General features: G+C 28.6%; 1 protein-coding gene across 1 annotated transcript; it reads right to left on the reverse strand.

Moving 5' to 3' along the window:
- Positions 1-1174: 1174 nt before the first annotated feature.
- LOC123301133 (putative odorant receptor 85e) lies at positions 1175-13927 on the reverse strand. The gene is made up of 6 exons (XM_044883867.1): positions 13877-13927; positions 13549-13822; positions 11707-12037; positions 7418-7694; positions 2430-2585; positions 1175-1219 (listed from the first exon to the last, which is right to left on the reverse strand). Exons 1-6 carry the CDS (start codon positions 13925-13927, stop codon positions 1175-1177), a joined length of 1134 nt encoding a protein of 377 aa, XP_044739802.1.
- Positions 13928-24401: the final 10474 nt, after the last annotated feature.

Here is a 24401-nt window from a genome sequence, read left to right on the forward strand (position 1 = left end):
ATCTTTCAAGTGCGAGTTTTAGGTTTAGGTATGAACTCTCGATCAAATTACCTTTTAAACTGAGAAAATAAAAATCGGTTCACCCATTTAGGAGCTACGATGCCAAACCAAATCGATCAGACCGCATTTCGTATCGGGATCTCTTTAAATTTTGAATTTATGTTAATTAAACTTTTTTATTTAGTGAAAATTTCTTAAATCTTCTTAAAACTACTGGTTTTTGACTTTTTTGTTTATTAAATTTAACACTAAATTTCGAGGATACTGAACATATTCTATGAAAAGTGAAACATGGTGATACAATATTTCTGTATTATAATCTGTATTCTTTCTCTCTTAACAATACGTGTCATATAATAGCATATGGCAAAAGAAAGGAATGGGGAAATATGCAGCTTAGGCTGGCTTTCTCAGAAACACATAGAATCAAAACACCCAGGATTTAACTTTCTGTATTACGGGACACACGATATATGCATTCGATTCTACGAATTCTTTTTAATTAAACAAAATTTTTTGTTGTAGTTTTATTAATTAACACAATCGTTAAACACAAATGCATGTATGAATACAAATCATTAGAGGTAAAAATGTACCGACCACCGAATGTAAACATAGTTTTTATGAAAAGAGTACATAGATAAAAATAAATAACTCATTCTGTTTTATCCAAATATGGTCACAATTTGTTATAATAAAACAAATAAATATTGAAAATTGTTTAGCCATGTGGTAACATATTCGAATTCATTCTGTTTACTTTATTTTTTAGGCTTTGAAGCTAAATATGTGACAGCTATACAGGGTTGGTCTGAATTTTACTTTATCAATGCTAACGGTGAAACATCAAAGTATCATTATTCAAGTTAGATATTTATTGTAATTCCGGTCCAAATATAAACAGAGATTTTTTTAACAACCAGTTAATCAGTCGCTAACAAGGTCACTATGAGCATTAAGAGATTAACAAGACATATTCATAAGTTTTCTCGAAATTATAGGCATTCAAAATAGTGACGGCACTCAAAATAGGCACCAAAAACACGGAAAATTTTAAATTTTTCAAAAAATATCAAAGATAATTAAAAGTTTATACATGCAAATTGATCGCAAATTTTAAGCCCGATAACTTTAGACTATTGTCTATTACTGCCCGATAACTTTAGACTATTGTCTATTGTGGTATTGTTTTTTCCAAAATCACCTCTTTCATATTTTTCTGAAAATATGAAAAATTTTAATTTTCTGATATGAAGCTAAAAATTGGCATAAGTTCAGTAAATCATATGCAAATTTCATCTAATTTGATGGGATTATAACGTTTATTAAGGAACAAATTTAATATCATATGATTATTATTCCAAGAAAGAAAACATCATTCAAGATAAAAATTCAATTTCATCTATAGATAATATTTTATTTTCAAGTTTTTTCTAGTTACAATTTTCTAAATCATTTCTACTTATATAATAAATTCTAGAATTTGCTTACATGTGATTCATATAATAATTTTCTACTAATATGAAAAAATCTCAATTGCGAAACTAAAAATATATTTTTTTTAACATTGCATATGGAATATCGAAAATTTACTTTTTTTCATTTATTGTTTGCAACATGGTGAAATATGAAAATGCCGTTCTCACAATCTGGAAAAATAAATAATGATTAGGAAATATTTATTACCTGTAACCATCCATACATGATTGCATGTATTTCATGAAAACTGTAGTTTAACTATTTGTCAGAATCTAAATTTAACAATGTGGTTAGTAGGTACGGTTTATAAAATGAGAAAGCTTTAAAAATGTTTTCGATGAAGACGTTGATAAAAAGATCAGAAGGTACATTAACGAAGGTTCAAAATAGGTGTAAATATAAACGACGCAGGCAGGAGTCTTATAAACGTCAAAGGGTTGACAATAGATTCACGGCGAAAAAGTCTTTATCGAAAGCTTTTTTATTACGGGTCTCGTGAAATAGACTTGCTGCCTGCCTTACTTTGGAATAAGGGCGGGCTCCATGAACTAACTCTGTACGTATTTGTTTGTTTAAAAATCCAAAAAACAGCAGACGAATAACAATCCAAAGATCGGATAACCATAGAAAACTGCGCATATTTAGAAAATCGAAGCGAATCGTCATAAACGGAACTTAAACTGCGTGGGTATGTACATTAAATGCGATTAATTTGCCATTCAGCACTGAAATATATAAAGGAAACGTTCCATTATAATTCAAGGCAGTTTTCTAATCGACCAGGCATTGTGGAAAACTGATAATTTTGGGTTCATTTTATTTGTATGGTTTCGATTAACATTATACGGTGTTCGTACAATCCTATTGTACTTTTCTATTCGTTTAGATTTTGACAAATATTTAGATAGCTTATTATGATATTTTCCAAATGCAAAATAAATAATTTTTACCGAAATATATGTTTGAACAGATAAACGGAAAAATTTTCCACCAGTTAAAATAACCGGTTTGTTACATCGCATCAATATCAATTGCATTGAAGTTTTAAAACGTTTATTACAAACGTACCATGGACATTCATAGATGGAGTTTCTAATCGATACACTCTAAAAAAGAACATTAATTTAAATAACAATGATTATTTGATAGGTTAATCTCCATTTGATAACAACATAGTAACTAAGACAGTGTAGCAGTGCGAACCCGGGTACATTTTGGCACTTGATTTAATACAGGACAGAAACTAAAGAGGGTGTTGTCATCGATTACAACGTGTTTTTGTTCTTCGAATTTCAGGCGGTGTTGAAACCAAGTATCTTTCTTAACAGATTTTCATCAATTAGGAAGAGACAAAACGCCTTCTTGTTGAAACTACATTTCGTTGAGATCCATATCTTCCACTTAACAATATAATAAACTGGCTATGAGATGTACCGCGAAAGATGTCATGGCACCCGGTAGGAACTATGATATAAAAATCTCTATTATTCTGGATTGGTTTCGTTATGACGACCTTTAGTATGAGCAGCGGGAATCGTTTCCTCAAGACCACGACTTAATCGATAATACCTTCTACTAAAATTTCTAGTTATTAAATTGACGAACAAACAAACATGCTTACTTTGGCATTTATAATCTATAGAGATTGCAAAGTTAAAATATTTGCACGGGCTGCCCAACACTGTGGATTGTCATAATCATTTGCCCAACAATATGTATAACTATAATTATAATTTCAAAAGGTTTGAAAAAAATTCACAGAAAACCATTTTCCTAGTCATATACTAAAACTATAATATATTCGAATACTACTAGAATACTAGGTCTAAAACTACTAAATAAAAATTTGTTTATCTGTGAGAGCTCTTCAGCATCAGAATGATTCAAAGAATATTTTAGAGTGAGTTAGAAAAAGTTTCACAGAAAACCATTTTCCTATCTAATATTACGGGGTCCTTTGATGGAAGTAGGTTAATGTTTTTGAAGTTTCAGATAAGTTTCCAATTTATATTGTAATCTATCAACTGTCTTATTTTCGATTTGAAAAAAAGTTATTATTTTTGGGTTAACACTATAAAAACTTCTTTGATTTTCCGATAGAATACATATTATCATATTACATATACGGTTTAATGAGGCCTGAAAATTTCATTTATAAAATAGATCATATATTATTATTAAGAAGGCTCTTTATATACTGTTTGTATAATCGATAAAACTTGAATTGGGTAGGATATGATGGGTATAACAGCGTACAGTAGGTATGTATAATATGTAAACATACAATAAATAACAATCTCAGATTTTATATTAGCATGTAGCACGTATAAACTATATGGAATATTACAGCCAAAGTTAGAAATTATAGCAAAGTGTGTTTGGCAACAATTTTTCGGGTACGGAATCCTAAGCTCGCACTTGAAACATAACTAAGAACACTCCCAATTAAATTACTTTACAAACGAAACTAAAATCGATTCACCCGTTCAGACCTACGATTCAAATCGGTTCAGCCCTACGATTCCACAGACAGACAGGCAGACACACATAGCAGTCAAACTTATAATACTCCTTATTTTGGTTCGGTTGTTAATAAATTGAAATATTATGATACGAGAGACTGCAACGCTGAGAGTTGCTGCGTTAACTAACGATGAATTCTAAACGTGTCGGTCTGTCTGTCTGTCTGTCTGTCTGTTTGTGGATTCGTGACGCCTAAACGAATAAACCTATTTTCTTTTTTTTTTCGTTTGAAAGGTAATTTAATGGAGAGTGTTCTAAGCTGTACTTCAAGTGCGAGTTTAAGGTTCTGTACCCGGAACAGCTTAAAAATACGCAATGATCTTCAAAATCGGTTCAGTTTGAAGAAGGCTCTAAGGTAAAAGGTAATTTTAAGGAGAGTGTTCTTAGATATGTTTATTTTGTTTTAAAGGTTGATATTCGGACGTCTTTGGTTTCTTAAGTCAGAGAGGGCGACAACTATCTGATTTATAAAATGTCGTGTATTGTCTAAAAAGCTTCAGATGATCATAATTGCGGACTAAAAATGGTACAACACATAATATGAAAGTTGACAATTTATAACATTTCGCCGCAAGCTTATAAAGAGCAAAATTATATCCCTCAATTTAATATTAGATAGTGGAATATATACTCTATAAATATATATACATATATGTATATTCCCAAGTTTATGGCTTATAGGCAAGATTGTTGGTTATTATAGATATACATATAATAGGGTAAGATGTAGTACCTAGAGTATCAATGTACCTGAAATCATTATGTAGCTTCAATACAGCACATTTACAGGACAGCATTTGTATTAAATAAGGATATTTTCTGAGAATGCAGATACGCTGAAGATAGTTAATGTGGTTTTGTTTTTGTATAAACTAAAAATAAACTTCCGAGTTATTAAACCTCTTCCCAGTCATGAAAAGTACCACTTGAACTTGTTGTTGGACGTTCAGAGTAGTTGGTGCCTGAAGGGAAAAGTGTATGGTTTCAATGTTTCAATAACAGACATTATACGATACTGTCTTTTAGAAGAAACTGTAACGATTACATATTGAAGAAATAACTGTAAGTACAATCCTTAAGGGTGATTCTAAGTATGTATGGATGTATCATTTGGTACTTCGTGATATTGTACCATGAAACACAATTCCTGTACCATGGTTAAAAATCTTTATTAACAATTCTTTAATACTTCTCCAAAAAATACATAGTGTTGAGGAATAACATTACTATAAACACAGACAATTTTCATTGTTATATTTTTAAAAACTGACTTTAAAAAACACATAAATATAAATTTTTATTTTGGGCACTACACCTTCCCCTTTCTATAGTAGTCATAGATACATTATAGTTCATAACTGAGCAAAAATATAAATGGAAAAAATAAAACAAGTTATCGTCTGAACTTTTCTTTATCGGACATAATGAATTCTTTAAAAGAATGAAAATGGGCTACAGCCCCAGGATGATACTCTTTTTGTGGAACAAATTATCAATGGTTGAGATGAAAAAAGTTATGAAATAGATCTTTTCCTATTTTGTATAAAAATTTCACGTGTATTTTGTAATGAAAAGCGGCGCATAATTCTTAGTAGCCCACGTTAAATATGGGCTTTCATGAGTTTCCTACTACTTGACGCAAGAATATAACGCAAAAATAGGCTTTAAAAGAATTCCAAAATTTAAAGAAATTGTTGAATTGAAACAATATTATGATTCTCATAAAATTTAAAATAACAAAACTTTAAAATAACAAAATCAAAAAATTTCGTATTCGATCTTCACTCGTTCAACCCGAACTTAACCCTTTTACTCACATGCAACTCGAATAATCTATGATAGAGTAGTGTTTTACTTTAACAAAGTATTATAACTTTATAAGCATAATAATCTGTTGTAAATAATAAAAACGAAAGAGCAACATTATTCTTACTTAACATATAAAATTGGAAATTATGGTTAGAAATTTTATGGCATTAATTTATTTAAGTCATAATAATATTGTACTTTTAATTGATATTCACAAAATTGAAAATGAAATTGTTTGAAGGTAGCTCTACCATTTAACTCACTTTTCTTAGGAGGACAGAAAGGTTCATGAAATTTTAATCAAAGTTTTTTACACATTTGTTCCTGTTCAATATTTTATTATATATTTTTTTCTCTAAATATAGAATTGTTTAAGATGTTGCAAAGGCTGTAAAAATTCAAAAATGCCAGAAAAGGGTTTTTTTGGTTTTACGAGGAAAATTTCAATTGGATTCTGAAACTGCAACAGCTAAACTTGATATTGAAGTAAAGTAGATATGAATAGAAATAGTAGTAGCATCATGGAATGTATTTGATTGAAAAATTGAAAACCCGACACATTTTTCCTACGGGCTTCCACTACCCAGAGCAGTTTTATTAGTTCGGTGTGAATGATAATTCTTTTTCCCACTTACACTTCGTTACCTTGAGTATACTAGCAAGAATTAATTTTAAAATTTGACGCATACATATTATTATGCATGTATCCATGATATATTATGTTGTTTGATTCAAGGTACATCACTTTGCATATTTGAAACTTTACCTCCTCAAAATTTAATGTTAAATTTTAAACTAGAATCGTGAAACAACTAATTCAGAATAACACGCAAATTTATGTTGAGTATAATTTGAAAATTACTTTTTCGCAAACAAATTTAATTTTTAGTTTATTCGAAAACAAAATCCAAAATCACATTGAACAATTAGTCTTCTGTCTATTTTCATTCTTAAATACTCTCATTTCATTAACGCATAATGATTCTAGAAACTTTGAGCTCCAGGTTCTACATCTAGCCCTACGCGGTACTATTTGGAAAATGTATCGACCATATCTAATTTGTCAATAAACAAACAAATAGGCATATGCACACAAACAAAAAATGATAAAAGAATGTTATATTATGAAAAACAAATCAAATATTGTAGATAGGAAAAACAAAGCTTAATAAAGACTTATCATTTATAAAAGCATAAAACAGAAAAATTTTTCGCCTCAGAGCATAATAATTATATAATTTTATTACCTCATCAGTTAAAATATTCGAAAAATACGCATATAAAAAAATTTCCACCAATGCTAAAAATAAATATTGTACATAATTTTCCAGTTTCATAAAATCGACATCCTAAAAAATGCGATGAAAAATGAAATTAATAAATGTATTATCTAAGATAAATTCTTGAAGGCAGGACGTGAGTTTTATCGAAAAAATACATTGTTGTATCAACTAAACAAAGTTCAAATTCTAAATCGTAACTTTGGTGTCAAAATTACTTTCCAACAGGCGTTTTATTGAAATTGGCAACATAGATTCGGTGATTTATCTGGGCATAAATATCTACTTTACAATCCACTTTTCAGTATATCAAAATGGAATCTTACCACAGCTGATGTTGCTGAATACGCTAACAAACATAAAAATACTGTACCATAAACCATTTTAATTAAGACAATCGGTGAGAAAAACCATTCCATTAATTCACAAAATTCTAAAATAGCTTGATGGTGTTTTACACAATCATTCAAGGCTTCTTCTAGTTCTTTGTCAAATTTGTTTGTATATGATAAACTATCCTCCAATAATTCATCATCTAGTGTATAAACGTTCCAGTGTCGTTGTGCAAAGATGCTTAGATTTTTAGATTTGTCAATTGGTTCGCTTAAAAAAATTAGAAAACACTTAGAATAAGGTGACTTCAGCATATGATGTTATCTATAGAAAATTAACAACTTTTGTCTATAGTAATCTTTCCGGGCGTTCTCTTTTAAAGGCACAGACAATTTTTTTAAATTGACAGAAGAAATAACAAAAAATGGAAAAATAATTTTGTCCAATATTCATACCCCTCCGATACTCTGATAATTACGAATTTCTATATGTACCACTTTATTCATATCCGTTTGAAACTTTCAACGTATTTTTTTTTTTGCCACTGTGAATCTTTAAATCGGGGATAGGTAATTTTTGGTATCAAATTTTCTTGAATTTTAATATATTTTGGTATGAATATTATTCTTGATATATAAATTTCTTTACAACTCTGTTATGAATATTGCCTATAAGCATTTATATATCAAATTATTGTGTCAACAAAAACCGGTTTTTTGATTTTATTTTAACAAATTATTTCGGGAAATTGGTTTCACAAACTTTTTAATGAGAGGATAGTTACTCAATACGTCATGGCTACAAAAAGTAAACTAGCCGTGAACAGGGTTGAGGTCCACACGAATAACAAACTTCCTAGAATATTAGTTTTAAAAAAATAATTAAAACCCCACCGATTTTAAACGACTTCACTTAATGTTATGCAATTATTTCCGGATCATATTGCCGTCAATAAATTTTGATCGACACCTCAACGAAGTAGATATAATTTTTTGTTCGCACGATATCGATGACGAAAAAATGACCACGTACACACACACACATACTTCTTCTCCAAATTTGTGTTAATGCCTTGTCCTGACCATGAAATGTAAAGATATGTTGAAAATTTCGAAAATCGGACCTATTACAATAGCTTCCTATAGTAGGAAGTTAATTAGAAATACTTATATTAATGTATCTATTTTTAATGTAAAATATCGATTTCACTTCACTCTTTCATAGCGATTTTATCAGTATATCCTTCCACGTATAAGGGATAGTGATAAATAATATTGATAAAACTTTCAATCGAAAAATTCATAGTAAAGTGTTTTGTGAAAATCTCTTGTTAACATATGGGTTTTTTATGACGTACCGAAATTTTTCAGAATATTTTATCAATAGCTTTTAGCAAAAGGTTCCCTTATTGAGAAGCCTAGTGTACGTGTTAGTGACTGTGAGAAACTTGAGAATGGGAGCTTTTGAGAGAAGTTCAAAGACAAATAATATCTGGAAGTCCAAAGAGAATATTCAAGCAATAAATTAAAATCATTTTGAAAATTTTCGCAGAAAGATCCATAAAATTTTAAAATGTATTACGATAACGCAGGTAACAATAAACTAAAGAACAGAAATATTTAGTTGTTGTACGCTTACGTTTACAAGTTTTTTCAATTTAGTAAATTTATCTTGTGTGTTAATTTAAATTGTTTTGGTAATATTTAAAACATTCTTAAAATTATAAGTAATTTTAAGAGTATTTTTATAAATGATATTTCAAAAATCTAATTAAATAATGTAATTAAAGTATTAACCTATTTTTTTAGAAGGTTATTGTGAGTAGTTATGATTGTTTGACTGTCATTAAAATCAACAAACCACAATTAAAAGATATTCAATATCGCTCTGATATATCGTGATATACATCTGCTATAATTTTATATGTTTTGTGGGTATAGCTATTTCTTAGATAAATAGTCACGATTATAAATATTATTATATTGACATTTTATTATAGTTTAACAAAGCTAATACGAACCCATCATCAAAAAAGGGATCGATGCAAAAATATCCCAAGAAAAGACGTGATATCCTCAGACTTGCTAAATATAAAAAATATGTATAAAGCTACATTGCTCTGTAATATAAATATTCTTATACAAAGATTTTAGCCGGGGAAGTAAATAATTCAATTTGTAGATTATGTTGATGATTTTTTCGAATTATAACGGTTTAATAATTAATGAAAACTGACTCCTCAATTAATTACTACTGAGAAGTGGTGTATAGAACAATGCTTTCCAAACAAATAAAGTTAGAAATAAATTTTTCGTTTTATTTTAATCGTTGATAAGCACTCTGGATATTTCTTCATTTTCTCATTTCGTATTTTACATAGCAGCAGTTGTCTAAGTTTATATTTACCATTTTATACAGGTTTAGAATCAGTATACATTTCGACAACTCAGAAATGGGAAAAATTGCTAATAGAAACGCACCTTACATTCTATTCTCTATGGAAATTTTCATATTAGGTAGATTCTCTCCTGTTTAATACGATAATGAAACAAAATATATAGAATAATAACAGAAAAAATAATTTAGCTCGATCGACACTCGTTGCACTTTTGAAATGAGAAATATTATTATCAACAGCGAAAGAAAACCGAAACACAATTTTCACATTTTTTCATGGACTATTGGTTAATAAATTGTTAAACATATATTTCATAACTAATATTACTACAATCTAATTTCGATAATGTTTAAAACAAGATATTTGTAAAGTAGAAAAAATCCATAATCACGATGAATTTGCACAATTCTTTAAATACGTCTATGCTACTTTCGAAACAAAAAATTATTTAATTACTAAATTGAAATTAAAAAAGTAAAAATTTAATACTAATTTTAATTAGACATATTTTTATAAATTATTATTTATTACTGTAACTTCTAAAATTTATTTGTTTCGGAAATTGAATTAAAAATTAAAAATTTGTTAATGGAGCTGAATAATTCGTAATTAATGCAATTTACTTTATGCCACCTACTCTTTTCCAAATTAGTTTTATTTCATCAATAGAACAGTCGTGGTGTAAATTATCACAATCAACTACTTAGTCACAAGTTACTTAGCCCCGTGACAAAAAGTAGAGCACATTAATGAAGATAAAAATTTTACAGAACCAGCCACAGATTTGGAGATTGGCATCTAAAATTTTCATTTGTCTGCACTTGATTTATGTATTTAGTTAGTGGTAAAGATGATGGGAGGTACTAATTTCCATGTGCACTCTCTTTATTAGGTGCAGAAAGCGAGTAACTAATAAGAGATGCTGTACAAATTAAACTAAGAAGTTGTTCTTTATAAAATAATAACCAATTTTTGTTTTATAAAATTAATAAATTCGTCTTATATTTTTACTCTTTTTTACTGTCGATTGCCAGTTGTGTATCTATTTTCAAGAAAAATATTATCTCTTATTAATTAAATAGAAAATTATGGCGGTGACACCTTTATTGACACTTGTTTACACCTACTCATTAGAAAAATATTTTTGTAAATTTCAAATAAACCAATTGTTTATTTAATAATTAATCTACATTTAGCCTACGGTTTTATAAGGATTATATAATATAAAACAACGCAGAATTTTTATAGAGGTAATTATAATCTTTACTATATAAGCAAGGGTTGTAAAAGTGCTCCTTGATGAGGGTTATGAATATAAATAAATGGCAGAGTAGGCAAATTATGAGAATTTTATCTATAATAAAATTTTATTACTACAGGTATATTGACCTATTTTTGAAAAGTTCATATCATTTTATTATTACCTCTATCGTCCCTAACTGTACCGTTTTTTTTTAAAAGACACTCTTGAAGAAATTTTTATTAGATATAGAAATAAAAATCCAGAATCAAAAGACGATTAAGCAAATAAAATATACAATACAGACCAAGCGTAGAAGCGATGTGCTAATGATACAGGTAAGAAGGGTGGGAATGTGCTAATGATATAGGTGATGAATTAATTATGCATACTATATATTATTCCCTGCATATATAAGGGGATATTGTATTATGAAAAACTAAAATTAAAATATTTAGTATTCGTTGCAGTAACTAGCCTGCTAAATTATTCAGCGATGGAACTAACTATTCATTCAAGAAAAAAAATTGCAAAAGGAATAGACTCAGTCATTATAGATTAAAATGACTCACTCTGTTTAAACCGTGTGATAATTACGGGATAAGTCTTTATAACTCAAAAGATACATATCGATAGCCACTTACCGAATTCCATATTGATTGAAATAATTTGCAAATTTTTGAACGTTCTTTTCAGTAATACCAGCTTTTAACATAGCCGTATACCGTATATTCTTCAAACTTGAACGTAATAAATTATATTGTCCACTAGTTAATATTACCATTGTCATAAACATACAATCTAAATTACCAAATGCTGAGCCCAATATAATCTGTCCAATTCCTTGTAAACCATATACTAATTCATAGTTTGGTGATGTTTGATAATCAAATGGGTACCATGATTTTAATGGTATTAAACGTTTACCATCTGGTGAATCCATTAGAAATGGGTTTAGCATCCAACCTAAAGCACCTGTAAATAAGTTATACAAATTATTATTACAAAAGAAGACATCTACCTACTGGTAAGTCCACCCCTAATACAGGGCGTCTATCTTAAATTGCCTATTATAAAACATTTATACTAAACATATTACACCAAGATCATTTATTCAGTGACGCTAGATTAGCTGCTGAAGTTTAAATTTCGTAACGAGTTCCACTTTGTTTAAGGTAAAATAACAACGAATGCCAAAATTCACAATTGAGTAGTATACAATAAGACTTGACTGTTAGAAGCGCTTTTCTTTTAATCAAGTTCATGTAAATTAAAGGAATTTGGCAATTGTAACGGAAGATTTTATTTTCACTGTTCATGAATTAAACATTACAGAAAAAGTTTTAGTTGCCATTTTGGGTGAAGCTTTGTTAACGAACCGTCCGATTTGTAGCCTGCTTTTCGGTTAAACTGCACAATTTTCTCAATTTGCGAGAACACAATTTTCGTGAAAATGATGCCAATTCGATGCTCTTATCTTGTATTTACTTAATTCGGTTATTGTTGACAGTGATAAAGGCAGCGTATTTTGATACGACGGTAGGAACTATGCGATGGAAAACATCTAGTACACGATATGCTTGAGACATTATTTTGGCAATTAATGTTCATTTTTAAAATGGACAAAGTCACAATTAAAAGTGAGATTGAATCACGAGTGACTTTAAGAAGGCCCAGCAAGTTTACATTAAAGGTCTGTACTTTTAACCCCCCCCCCCAAATCGAAAAGAGGGGTGTTCTATGTTTGATCAGTGTTTATCTACCTGTATGTGGCATTGTAGTACCTAAACGGGTGAACCGATTTTGATCTTTTTTGTTTTGTTTGAAAAATAATCTAATGAACAGTGTTTTTAGCTATGTTTTAAGTGCGAGTTTAGGGTTCCGTACCCGGTACAAATAAAAAGAGGCGTTGATATTCAAAATCGGTTTAGTTTGGAGAAGCCTATAAAGAAAAGTGTAATGGAGTGTGTTTTTAGCTTTGCTACAACTGCTAGTTTATGGTTCCGTACCCGAAATATTTGTAGGTTTTTTTTCTTAAATTTTTTAAATTTCATTTGTTAGTCTCCCTGCTAGAAAATCCCATTGTAGATTAAAACATGAATTTCTTACTATTCATACAATTTCAATTTTAGAAAAATTGAAAAAAACAAAAGTTGTTTAATATAACGATTTACAAACTAGAATTCGTGTTATTAATTATGATTCAGTATGAAGAGCACTATTGCAATAGTTCGATTTTTCATTTTTGTTTTTAATATTTTCCTTTATTAATCTCTTTTGAGTTCTGCCTTTTAAATCGTGAAGGATTCCCACCATCTCAAACTATGATGTTAATACTTTAAAAGACAAGACATGGATTTAAAAAATTCCCGTCACAAGTGAAAGGGTGCGAAAGTGCGTGCATTTATAGAAAAATTTACAATTTGCATGTTTTATTTTTTTGTGCAAGTGCAATAAAAACAAAGACAAAAAACCAGAAAACTTACTAACAACACATATCCAACTCCAATGAATTGTTAATTTTTTAGCATACTCATAAGAACTTTGCATTGTTATTGTTTCTAAACTGTGTGCGGATTCATAACGAAATGTTTGATTCAATTGTTTCACCAATTTTAATAAATCTTTTGCACGTATTTGAAAATAAATAATTTGTATGGTACCAACAATATATAACAGAGAATTAATTAAACCTTCTGTAATTTTAATCAATTCACCATTTGAATTTAAAATTAAATCTAATGTGCATGTTAACGATAACTGTAATGATAATATTGTAACAATTATTGAATAAATTATTTTGAAAATTATAACTTTTGGATTTGATTTTGACGTTGAGATCGGCCACATTGCCATTAATTTCATTATAAATTCATTTGTAAATAAATAATGATCAATTTCTTTTCTTTCTTTCAATGTCTCGCCGGGTTGTAAATTGTTTAGCTTTATTGTTTTCATTTTATTGGTTGGATGGCTTTCTTTGGATCAAAATCTGCAATAAAATAAAACAATATTTTTGCAAATTTCACTACAATTCAATTAGTTACTAAATTTAAAAGGTATTCGGAGGTTTTGTACCTACTATAAAATCACATCTCTATTAATATTGAGAAAGCTGGGCTATTTAAGCTCTGATTTTTCAACCAACCGAAAATTGAAAAATGTGTTTCTACCTTCTTTCATAATCGATTGTCCGACACTGTCGACTTTTTTCTGTAGGTACTCATTAAAGTGGAGTGTCCGTAGTCCGTCATTTTGAAAATAAATAAATTTAAAGGTTCAGATTACGGATACTTATTTTGTTAGCAACGGAAAAAACTAGGCAGTAAAACAAAAACTCATTAACTTTTCCAAATTATTTTTTTCTCATCTCCAAATATATAAAAATGTATTTCAGAAATAAAAATGGATTTTCAAGCGAATTGCGAATTGCGAATTGTATTATTTTTACTAAATTTATTAAATTCTATTTTTAAGACGGAAACACATTGATTGCATAAAAAGTATTCAAGAAAATTCACTAAATGTAACTTGGCTCAAAAAATAACTCAAAATAACGTCCATTCAGGCGGATGCATTCTTCCGAGGACCAAGTTATTATTCACATTCCACAGGACCACAGGTTTCGTTCTTACAGTGCTTCATCTGTCATTCGGTTATTCTGGTATAGTTTGTATCAGTCCTAATATTCTCTATTCAGGTAATAGAAAACAAGAAAAATGCCCCATGTTGTCAGACTTGATTAATTAAGGGCTTACTTAATTAACATCATTTAAAATTTAATTAAAAATTCAATTTATGTAATTCTCGCTTTTTTATTTATTTTTAGATAATAAGTTATAGTTTTTGAAAAATTGATGGGTTTATTATTTATAACGTTTTTAAAATTGCACCCCTGCCTACATAAAGTTTATTAAAATACAAAAAGTATACAAAATAGTTACTTATAGTAGATAAACTAGTAAGGGGAGTAGGGAATTCAAGTATAGGTTAGCTATTTGTAAATTAAATGAATCTATGTAAATTATTTATGCACTAAAACTAAATAATAAAGCTCAACTTATTTATTTATAATTTCCATTATAAAACAATTACTTATTCAACCAAACAGCACACAAAAACAAAAAACAAAAAATTGCAATTAGTTATTTGAAAAATGAAAAAATTCGTAGAGCAGGAACTGCGTTAGCTAAGCGAATTCCCTCAGAGAACGGGGGAAGATAGCGAGGAGATTAACGTCTCAAAATTTTGTACTTTGCGCACCTTCCTTGACCTCCCTTGACCTTTCAAATACCAAAACCCTAGCATTGACACCAAATTTTATTCAAATCGGACTTGGTTATATATAACATAAAGGCTTAAAAGCATAGGAAATGCAATAAGTGAATTATTGATCGTTAAAAAAGAGACCGAAAAAAGGGACCGTCTTTCCCTCTTTTTTCTCTCAGCCTGATAATTCACTATATTACTATTTTGAATTTTTGAATATACACGTGCATGGCTGTGTATTTCATAAAGGTAATATAAGACAGACGAAGGCGGCTAAACGCGTACTTTTTTTAGGTCTGTTTCTATAACGATCAACCGTTTAGATGGTTACATTACGTGTATGTTATTCCTACTTTGATTTACAGACACATTCGCTAAAAACGATTCTTTCAATAATTCGGTGACATATACTTTAGATAGAAACCGTGTCGTTTTACCTTTACAACAATAATTTTGAAATCTATAACATAAGACTTATTACAAGTTAGATAAATCTACATAAAATCATGATACATTTTTATACCTATGAAATAACATCATCATGAAATACTCTAATAATATTTATTCAGATATTTTTTTTTTGTATTTTTATATTATATTTTTAGTTTTGTTTTTTATAGATACAGTTTCTTCTATAAAATGAACAAACAATAGAAGGAAATAATAAATTTGAAATTTTTATTACATTTTTATTATATTTCCATTATAAAATTGTGTTCATAATACTTTATTTTATAATATGTAGGTCTCTTCATCCATCTTACATAAAAATACTGCCACTAATATAAAATACATAATAATAATAAACATAAATATGATGTCGAAGAGCAGCGAACTATACAGGATGATTTTTTTTCTAGCAAATTGTTTGCAAAAATGCATTATAATATAAAAAAGCGGTAAAATGCAAGCCTCTTTCAAGTTAGAAATCCCTGTCCTCTCCGTAGGTAGAAGAAGAGGTGTTTCAGGAGAAAAAATATGTATTTTCATTTCCCGAGGGTGTCTTTCGGGTCAAACGATGGTCAAATTTGTATTTTTAATGGAACTACTCATTGCTTGTAGCAAACTCTCTAGTCTTTGACTCAAAAAAATAAACAACTTGCAAAAACAATATAATTGTTGCTATTATTTTTCAATAAAACCATTCCAAGATAAGCAAAAATTACTGTACTTGTGATTCTGCAATACGATTGATCAGTCAGTCATAAAAGCCCTCCCTCTCTACATATACCAGCAAACGGACTACTTGAACCAAAGCGATTTGGTCAATATTATTTATTTGTTTAAAAACGAATTTTACGGGGTCTAACGGCAGTTTATCTATTACATCAGACGATGAATAGAACAAATTTTTAGCCGAAAGTATAACATTATCATTGCAAGTTAGAGTTTTCAATTTCTTACATTCGAATACCTCGTTAAGGCCCATTACTTTCGATTTGCAATTGACAGTGTGAACTTTATACAGCTTGTAATAATCAATTGTTCTCACTTTAATTAAAAAACAAAAAATTAACTGATGTAGACACACTAATTATTTTTTCGTTAACTTCAATTCAGTAAATTGAAATTGACATTTCAAGGACCAAATAGTAAAAAAATATAATTTTTGAAATAACTAAGATGATATTAATTAATTTTGCGATAGACAATAAGACCATTTAACAATAATAGGTAATACTTTTATTAGAATACAAGTTTATTATTGAATAATCATTGCTCTGAAAGTAAATAATATTAGAATATATTGGCACGTCAGTTTTAAAAATCAATGGTAAAATCAGAAAAAATAACAAAAATTTGCCCTAACTTTTCATCGGTGTGACGACTAATGCAAAAATGGCATACTCATTAAAAAAATGACCTAATTTCCACGAAACTTTATGAACCCACCCCAGTGTATGTTTTTAATTAAATAAATATTGTTCAATTAAGCCTTTTGAATTATATATGTATTATTTATTTACCTTCATAAAATAAATAAATAAATAAATTGTTTTATCTATTTTTAAACAAAACTATATTAAATTATGAATTATTGATATTATTAATAGGATAAAATAAATGTGTACAAAATTTTGTTGATATAATGCTAATTATAAAAACGTATAGTGTGATCAAATAAAAAAAAAATGGCGTCAATTTTTAGATAATTCTGAGTTCGGAGAAAAAAATTGAATTTAGTAGATCATTATGATACAAATTGAGGAAACTAAAATCCAACATTTTTTGATGGTCGGAAGGGGTCCAAAAAAAATGGTAAAGTGGCCTAATCCGGTCTTTCGCGTCAGACACCGTCGGATTGAGTTAAAAATAAAAAAGTGTTCAATAAGCTTACGCGCCGTAAAAAGGCGAAAAAAATGAGCTGCGAATGAACCCGATTGGTCCATCGATGTCCCCACAAATTGCAAAAAACCATCGATTTTGCTCGAAATTTCAAAACTTCATAGCTCTTGTTGTTTTAAAGATTCAAAGCTGAGATTTAAATGGATTGTAGATTTTGTACCCATGAAGTATCACACACAATTTCAGCAAGATTGAATGTATACTTTTTGCAAACCGCAGCTGAATGCAAAAAACAGGACTTTTGTAAAATGGCCCTAAAAAAGTTGTGGTGCGGTAACGCGCTATTTTTTTTACGCGATCATATGCTTCAATAGTTAAAGTAATACCTACTAAAGTGTCAACCTCTCATCTTAAGTAAAAGTTAATAAAATATTAATTTTAAATTACTATTATTTTAAATTATAACATTAAAAATAGGATGGGAGTAATGAGAGCAATTATTAAGACTATAATGTCACATAACTTCTGTCTCTTAATAATTGCTCTCATTACTCCCATCCTATTTTTAATGTTATAATTTAAAATAATAGTAATTTAAAATTAATATTTTATTAACTTTTACTTAAGATGAGAGGTTGACACTTTAGTAGGTATTACTTTAACTATTGAAGCATATGATCGCGTAAAAAAAATAGCGCGTTACCGCACCACAACTTTTTTAGGGCCATTTTACAAAAGTCCTGTTTTTTGCATTCAGCTGCGGTTTGCAAAAAGTATACATTCGATCTTGCTGAAATTGTGTGTGATACTTCATGGGTACAAAAGCTACAATCCATTTAAATCTCAGCTTTGAATCTTTAAAACAACAAGAGCTATGAAGTTTTGAAATTTCGAGCAAAATCGATGGTTTTTTGCAATTTGTGGGGACATCGATGGACCAATCGGGTTCATTCGCAGCTCATTCTATTCGCCTTTTTACGGCGCGTAAGCTTATTGAACACTTTTTTATTTTTAACTCAATCCGACGGTGTCTGATCCGAAAGACCGGATTAGGCCACTTTACCATTTTTTTTGGACCCCTTCCGACCATCAAAAAATGTTGGATTTTAGTTTCCTCAATTTGTATCATAATGATCTACTAAATTCAATTTTTTTCTCCGAACTCAGAATTAAATTATTCAAAAAGTTAATTTGATCATATCAGTAATTATATTTGAACAAAGAGTTATTAAATAATTCATTGTTCACTATTTAAACACTAAACAAAATTAAAACTGCTTTTTATTTAGCAAATCTCATTATCCTATTATATTAAATTAAAAATAATAATTAAAAATGAAATGGTCAATGTATATTTGTGTGTGTTTTTAGAATAAAAAGGCAAAATTAAAAAATAAATTTTAAAAATAACAAATCCAACTAGCTGCTCATACTTTCGGTTATTTAAATTGCCCTTTTTTGTTCGATTTAAAAAAAATAATATTCATCATTTTATTAGCCCTTTTTTGGGCCGAGTCAGATATTTTTATTTCTTTTCTTCATCGTGATATTTTAAAATGAAGTAAGAAATATCATTTTCATAAGTGCATACGTCAGTTTAAGTTAAATAAGTTTCTACGTATGTTATTTGCGTTTTCACGATCCGACAGAACATCCGATGGTATTCAAAACAATTTATAAAAAAAACACAGTTATTCCAAAGTTTTAAGTTTTCATTTCCGAAGACATTCCTCATGACTGCCTCTGTTTTTTTTTTTTGAGACGGGCCAAAATCTTTTTAACAAGACGGACCAAAAAAAAATTTTTTTTGCTAAAAAAAAATTCGTTAATGTATCAAGAATGTATGAGCATGACAACAATGTTTGATTTTTAGAGTAAAAATTTTTTATCGACTTTTACTCAAAAAATATGTGGTTAAAATTTCAGGTTAGGTATCCATGAAAGTTTTTAAGAAAAAATCATTGAAAATCGATATAAAATACATTTCTCTTAAGGAAAAGTCTCAAAAAAACTAAATATTTTGAAAGTTTTTGATAATTTTCACTTGGAACGAATTAAAACACATACAAACAAAACTTTTTAATAGAAAGCTCACAGAAAAGAAAAAAAACCAAGTTTCTTCATCCATATGTACGAACAGGGTAGCATTATGGATGAAATTATTTTCTTATTTTCAACATTGATGATGAATTTGGTTGTAACTTCATGAATATAGACAAAAATTAAGAATAGAGTTTTTCGATATCTGTCTTGACTTTCGAATTATCGAAAGATGAATAATTAAGGAAAATTTTCATTTTTCTGACTTTTAATAATTCACCTTCAAAATTTAAACTTTTTTAAATTTGTGCCCTCACTACCGTGCTCATACATCCTTAATTATTAAGTTATTTTTAACAAAAAATCTTTAGAAAACTTTTTTAAAAAAAAGATATGATTTAATATGTGTCAGTTTTAAACCATTCAAAAAGTTTCCACTTTTGATAGCGAATATCTTTTTTAAGTGACTGGCCAAAATGTTTGAGTTTAGCAATTCTCAAAGGGGTGGTAATTTTAACTTACAGTTTAACCAAAATATTCTGCATGACAAAAAGTTAACTTCCACTCATTTATTCAAAATCAAAATAGTTAAATTAAAAATGAAAGTATTATTATTTGGCGAGTATGCTACTTACATATTATATTCAAAATATTTTTTTATTGCAGGTATTATATAGGTCTTACAAACCTAATAACCTTTTCAAAACATTAAATTAATAATTGTAACCAATTAAAATATAATTAAAAATACTTAAATTGGTTATTGTTTTTATTATTATTATTTTTTTTTAAATTCTATTATATAGAGATGTGATTAAAACAAATATATTCTAAAAATGATATTAATTGAAAATTAATTCAATTTATATAATTTTTTTTATTTTTGGTACCTATGATGGGAATATGTGATCGTGGATATGGAACTGATTTAATTAATAAATAATTAAAATGTATAATATGATAGCCATTTAAGTAATTAAGTAATTATCTATCTTGCAATTGAAAATTATTGAATAAAATATTATGATAATTTAGGTTGTATATAGGGCGTCCCGTCGAAACAATCGAATTACATTAGCAGAGTGATACAAAGCACAAAATTCTATGAAGAAGGTTCCTTCACACTTTTGAAATACGATGTACCACTAGCGAAAATGAGATTAGGCAATAATTGTTAAATTGAAATTTTTATAGTAAGTTAATTTGTGGAAAAAAATCGCTTTGCTTCAATTTCTTTTCTTGTATTCGCTGATTTTCGTATCATTTATGTATTTTGTTGACTTCATCATCGTATATTTGGTGGAAGTACCCGTGCCTAATAAGCACTGTTACAGAGATGACAGTTCTGTTTAATAAAGCAGAAAAATTAAACTCATTTTGACTTTATATTTCATTAAATTCATTTTCCACATCATTTAAAATTATTTCAGCATGTAGGTACTTCGCTGACAATTAGCTAAGGGATTAATTTTTACTACGTTTTCAGTTTTTATAACAGGACCTCGTACGATTACATAGGAAAATGGCTTTCTGTGAAACTTTATCAAATCGCTCTCACCATGTTCTTCGGATCGATCTCATCTGTTCTCACGGCCTTAAAATTATTTAACAAATAGTTTTCGAGCTACGGGAAATCAAAGCTACACATGTATTATATTTATAGTGTATGACTACCGTCTTAATTATGATACAACGTACAACACACCAACAAACAATCATAAGATAACTATACAGAAACACACATATACATATATACCAGTGGGAGCTTTCGACCAGAACGATCCGAGGAACATTTTAGAATTGGTATGAAAAAGTTTCACAGAAAGCTATTTTTCTATCTAATCTTATGGAGTCCTTTATCTATGGATACCGAATTTTTCGATTTTCTTTCTTGTTTCGACGAATTATTTTGTCTACTATTTATGTTAATAATTGCAAATATCTTTTATTGACTGAAAAATAGCTCAGACCTAACAAACCAACAATCCACAATGCGTTATGGATAAATAAATTTCTAAAAATGATTTTATTAGCTTGTAGCGGATAACTTGAATACTTGCTATAATGTAGGTATTATAGGCAACAATATTTTCACAGTAATTAAATTGGATTTTCCATTCATATTATATCGAAGATATATTTTATATAGCATATGAACTTCGATTATAATTATATCTACTTATTATTATATGTATAATTATACATGATAACAATTTTATCGTAATTGGTTCTAAAATCTGTAGTTGATATGTAATTTACTTTTTAAAACTATACCTATACAGTGATGGGAAAAAGTTAAGTAACTCTCAAATTACTTTTAAACCATTCACGATATAAGACTGAGAGGCAGAACCAGAATTAACCAGAGGCAGAACAGAGACTCAATAAATAAAAATAAATATTTAAAATAATTAAAAAGCCTGCTCTTCCAAAAATCAAACTAAAAAGTAAAAAACAAGTTAATATGTACAAAGCAAAAATTCACTTATTTATTCGCTGACTGAATAGGTAAATAAAATTGCCATTGTAATCAGGAGATCTCTGAGATTAAAAAGTGATCCACAGTATGGTTTGCCTACTATGATGACTATTTTATTTGCCTGCTCAGTTATCGAGTAACTGAACGAACTTCCGCTTTTAATATACATATTAACTAATAATACAACTATTTTATTTCAAACAATTGCAGGTTTTATTTTAAAATCATTATCTATTTATAATAAGTTGCCTATCTTCAAAAAAGTTCTATCATATTTTAAAATGACACCATACAGTCGTCATAAAGAACATTTTACTTTGATGGGCTTAGAATGTTACCCCAATATAACAAAAAACCACTTAAACTAACTACTTTTAAATCATCGTAAGTCCGCACTAAATAGTTGTTGCCAATTTTTTGCAACAATTTTTGCATGAGTGTTTCTACATGAGTGGGATTATCAATTTGAAGATTGTCAAACTTTTTCCCATCACTGTAGTTTTATTAATTTTATGATTTAAAATTATAATTATTTTCGCCGACAGGGTGGATTTCGATTCAGTTTTCGACATTTGGTTCTGGAGACTATCTAGTGAATTGTTATAAAAAATAATTTAGGTCGACGAAAAAGTTTTCATTTTTTAACCAATTTCCTTACTTCATATGTGACGTTGGAAGATTAATTTGATGCATCCTGGAGATAGAAATATGAGGATCAGGAGTCACTCATACAATAAGGCGTCGTACCATTCTTTTTTCAAATACCTGGAAAATTTTAAGATCACTTAGACGAATATCTTAAAATATTATTTTAATGTTTTTGAAAGGATAAATACCAGAAACTTTGATAAAATGATGTTTCATTTTTTATTCGATTATCTTTCTCTGAGAATAACAAAAAAAATGGATAACTTTCAAGTTGAAAATCTTAGTGCAATTACATACTTTCCAAGCAAAGAACCGAAAATTTCCTTATGTAAGATGCTTACTGCAACGACATAAGGAACATAGATATATAGAACAAATTTCAACAACCATGCAATCAATCAAGTTTTTTATCGAGAACCTGTGGGCTATTAATGTTGTTTTATAAATGTAAGTACCTCATTTAAAATTTTTTTTTTATTCATGCATTAATAATTATATTTGTAATAATCAAGTTTTCACTAGTTAAACCATGTATATTTGAAATATGTCAAGGTATACTAAGGTTAGTCCCAAGTTTGTAACGCTTATAAACCAAATTTTGGGATATGTATTCATAAAATCACCTAATTAAACCATTCCGGGCTGTCCATCTGTCTGTCTGTCCTTTTGTCACCACGATAATTCTAAAACGAAAAGATATATCGAACATAGTTCAATTGGGTCTTGGGTAGGACCCATCTTGTAAACCGTCAGAGATAGAACAAAAGCTTAAATGTAAAAAATGTTCCTTATAAAAAATAAAGTTAGTCTGTTTGAACTATTTTTTGTAAATGTCATTGTCTACCCGTGAAGACGCAAATTAGGTTAGGAACGTATAGTATGTATACACGTATTGTATTTGTGTGTAGGAGGAGTGGATATCTTTCTTCACTTACATGGCGTAAGAAAAAAAGATTGCGTAATCAACACTGTCTATACATGGTATATCAACGATTAACTCAGTTAATTGTTTATTTTCACTTGTTTAGATTTAGTTTCAAATCTTATTATATATGCAAAGAACTTCATATATGAAAACAAATCAAAGTTTTCAATTAACTATTCTTGTTAATTAATATTTTCATAATAGTTATAATAAACATTGTTGATTGTTGGTTGACTGTTGTTGTAAGTATGTTATAATAAGTAAAGGTGAATATACAACAAATAACAACGTTTTGCTTCTAAAGTATTTAAGTGCTTCTGCTTGTATATGGCAGCTTAATGTACATACATCATGGTTAATAATAGTACAGGCGTAAGTAGATCAGAAGTAATCAGATCAAATTCTAATATATACTAATCAAAAGTGTTACAGGAAAATTTTAAAAACATATTTTTTTATGTCAAATTTTCTAACAGATCCATATTTGATGACGATATATTGCTTTCAAATTTTTATCCCTCCTTTCCAATTTGTGTGGATGGTTGAAATTTTCCGAAATATTATTCCTAAATTTTATAAACAGTTTAGAAGCAAATTATTTTACAATAAATCTACTAACACCACCTAAAATTATGGAAAAATTTTGTGTTTTCAAAGTTTCGCTACTTTTGTGTGATCCACTTTCAGTCAGG

Source organism: Chrysoperla carnea, chromosome 5 (genome assembly GCF_905475395.1).
Source record: "Chrysoperla carnea chromosome 5, inChrCarn1.1, whole genome shotgun sequence".
Lineage (NCBI taxonomy): Eukaryota > Metazoa > Arthropoda > Insecta > Neuroptera > Chrysopidae > Chrysoperla > Chrysoperla carnea.

Coding starts and splice junctions, on each gene's coding strand:
- LOC123301133 (XM_044883867.1), bottom strand. CDS start 13,927: ATGAAATTAATGGCAATGTGGCCGATCTCAACGTCAAAATCAAATCCA. Junction 7,695..11,706: donor TTCAATCAATATGGAATTCG/GTAAGTGGCTAT, acceptor AATTTTTTTAAG/CGAACCAATTGACAAATCTA. Junction 2,586..7,417: donor ATTCAGCAACATCAGCTGTG/GTAAGATTCCAT, acceptor GTTCTTTTTTAG/AGTGTATCGATTAGAAACTC.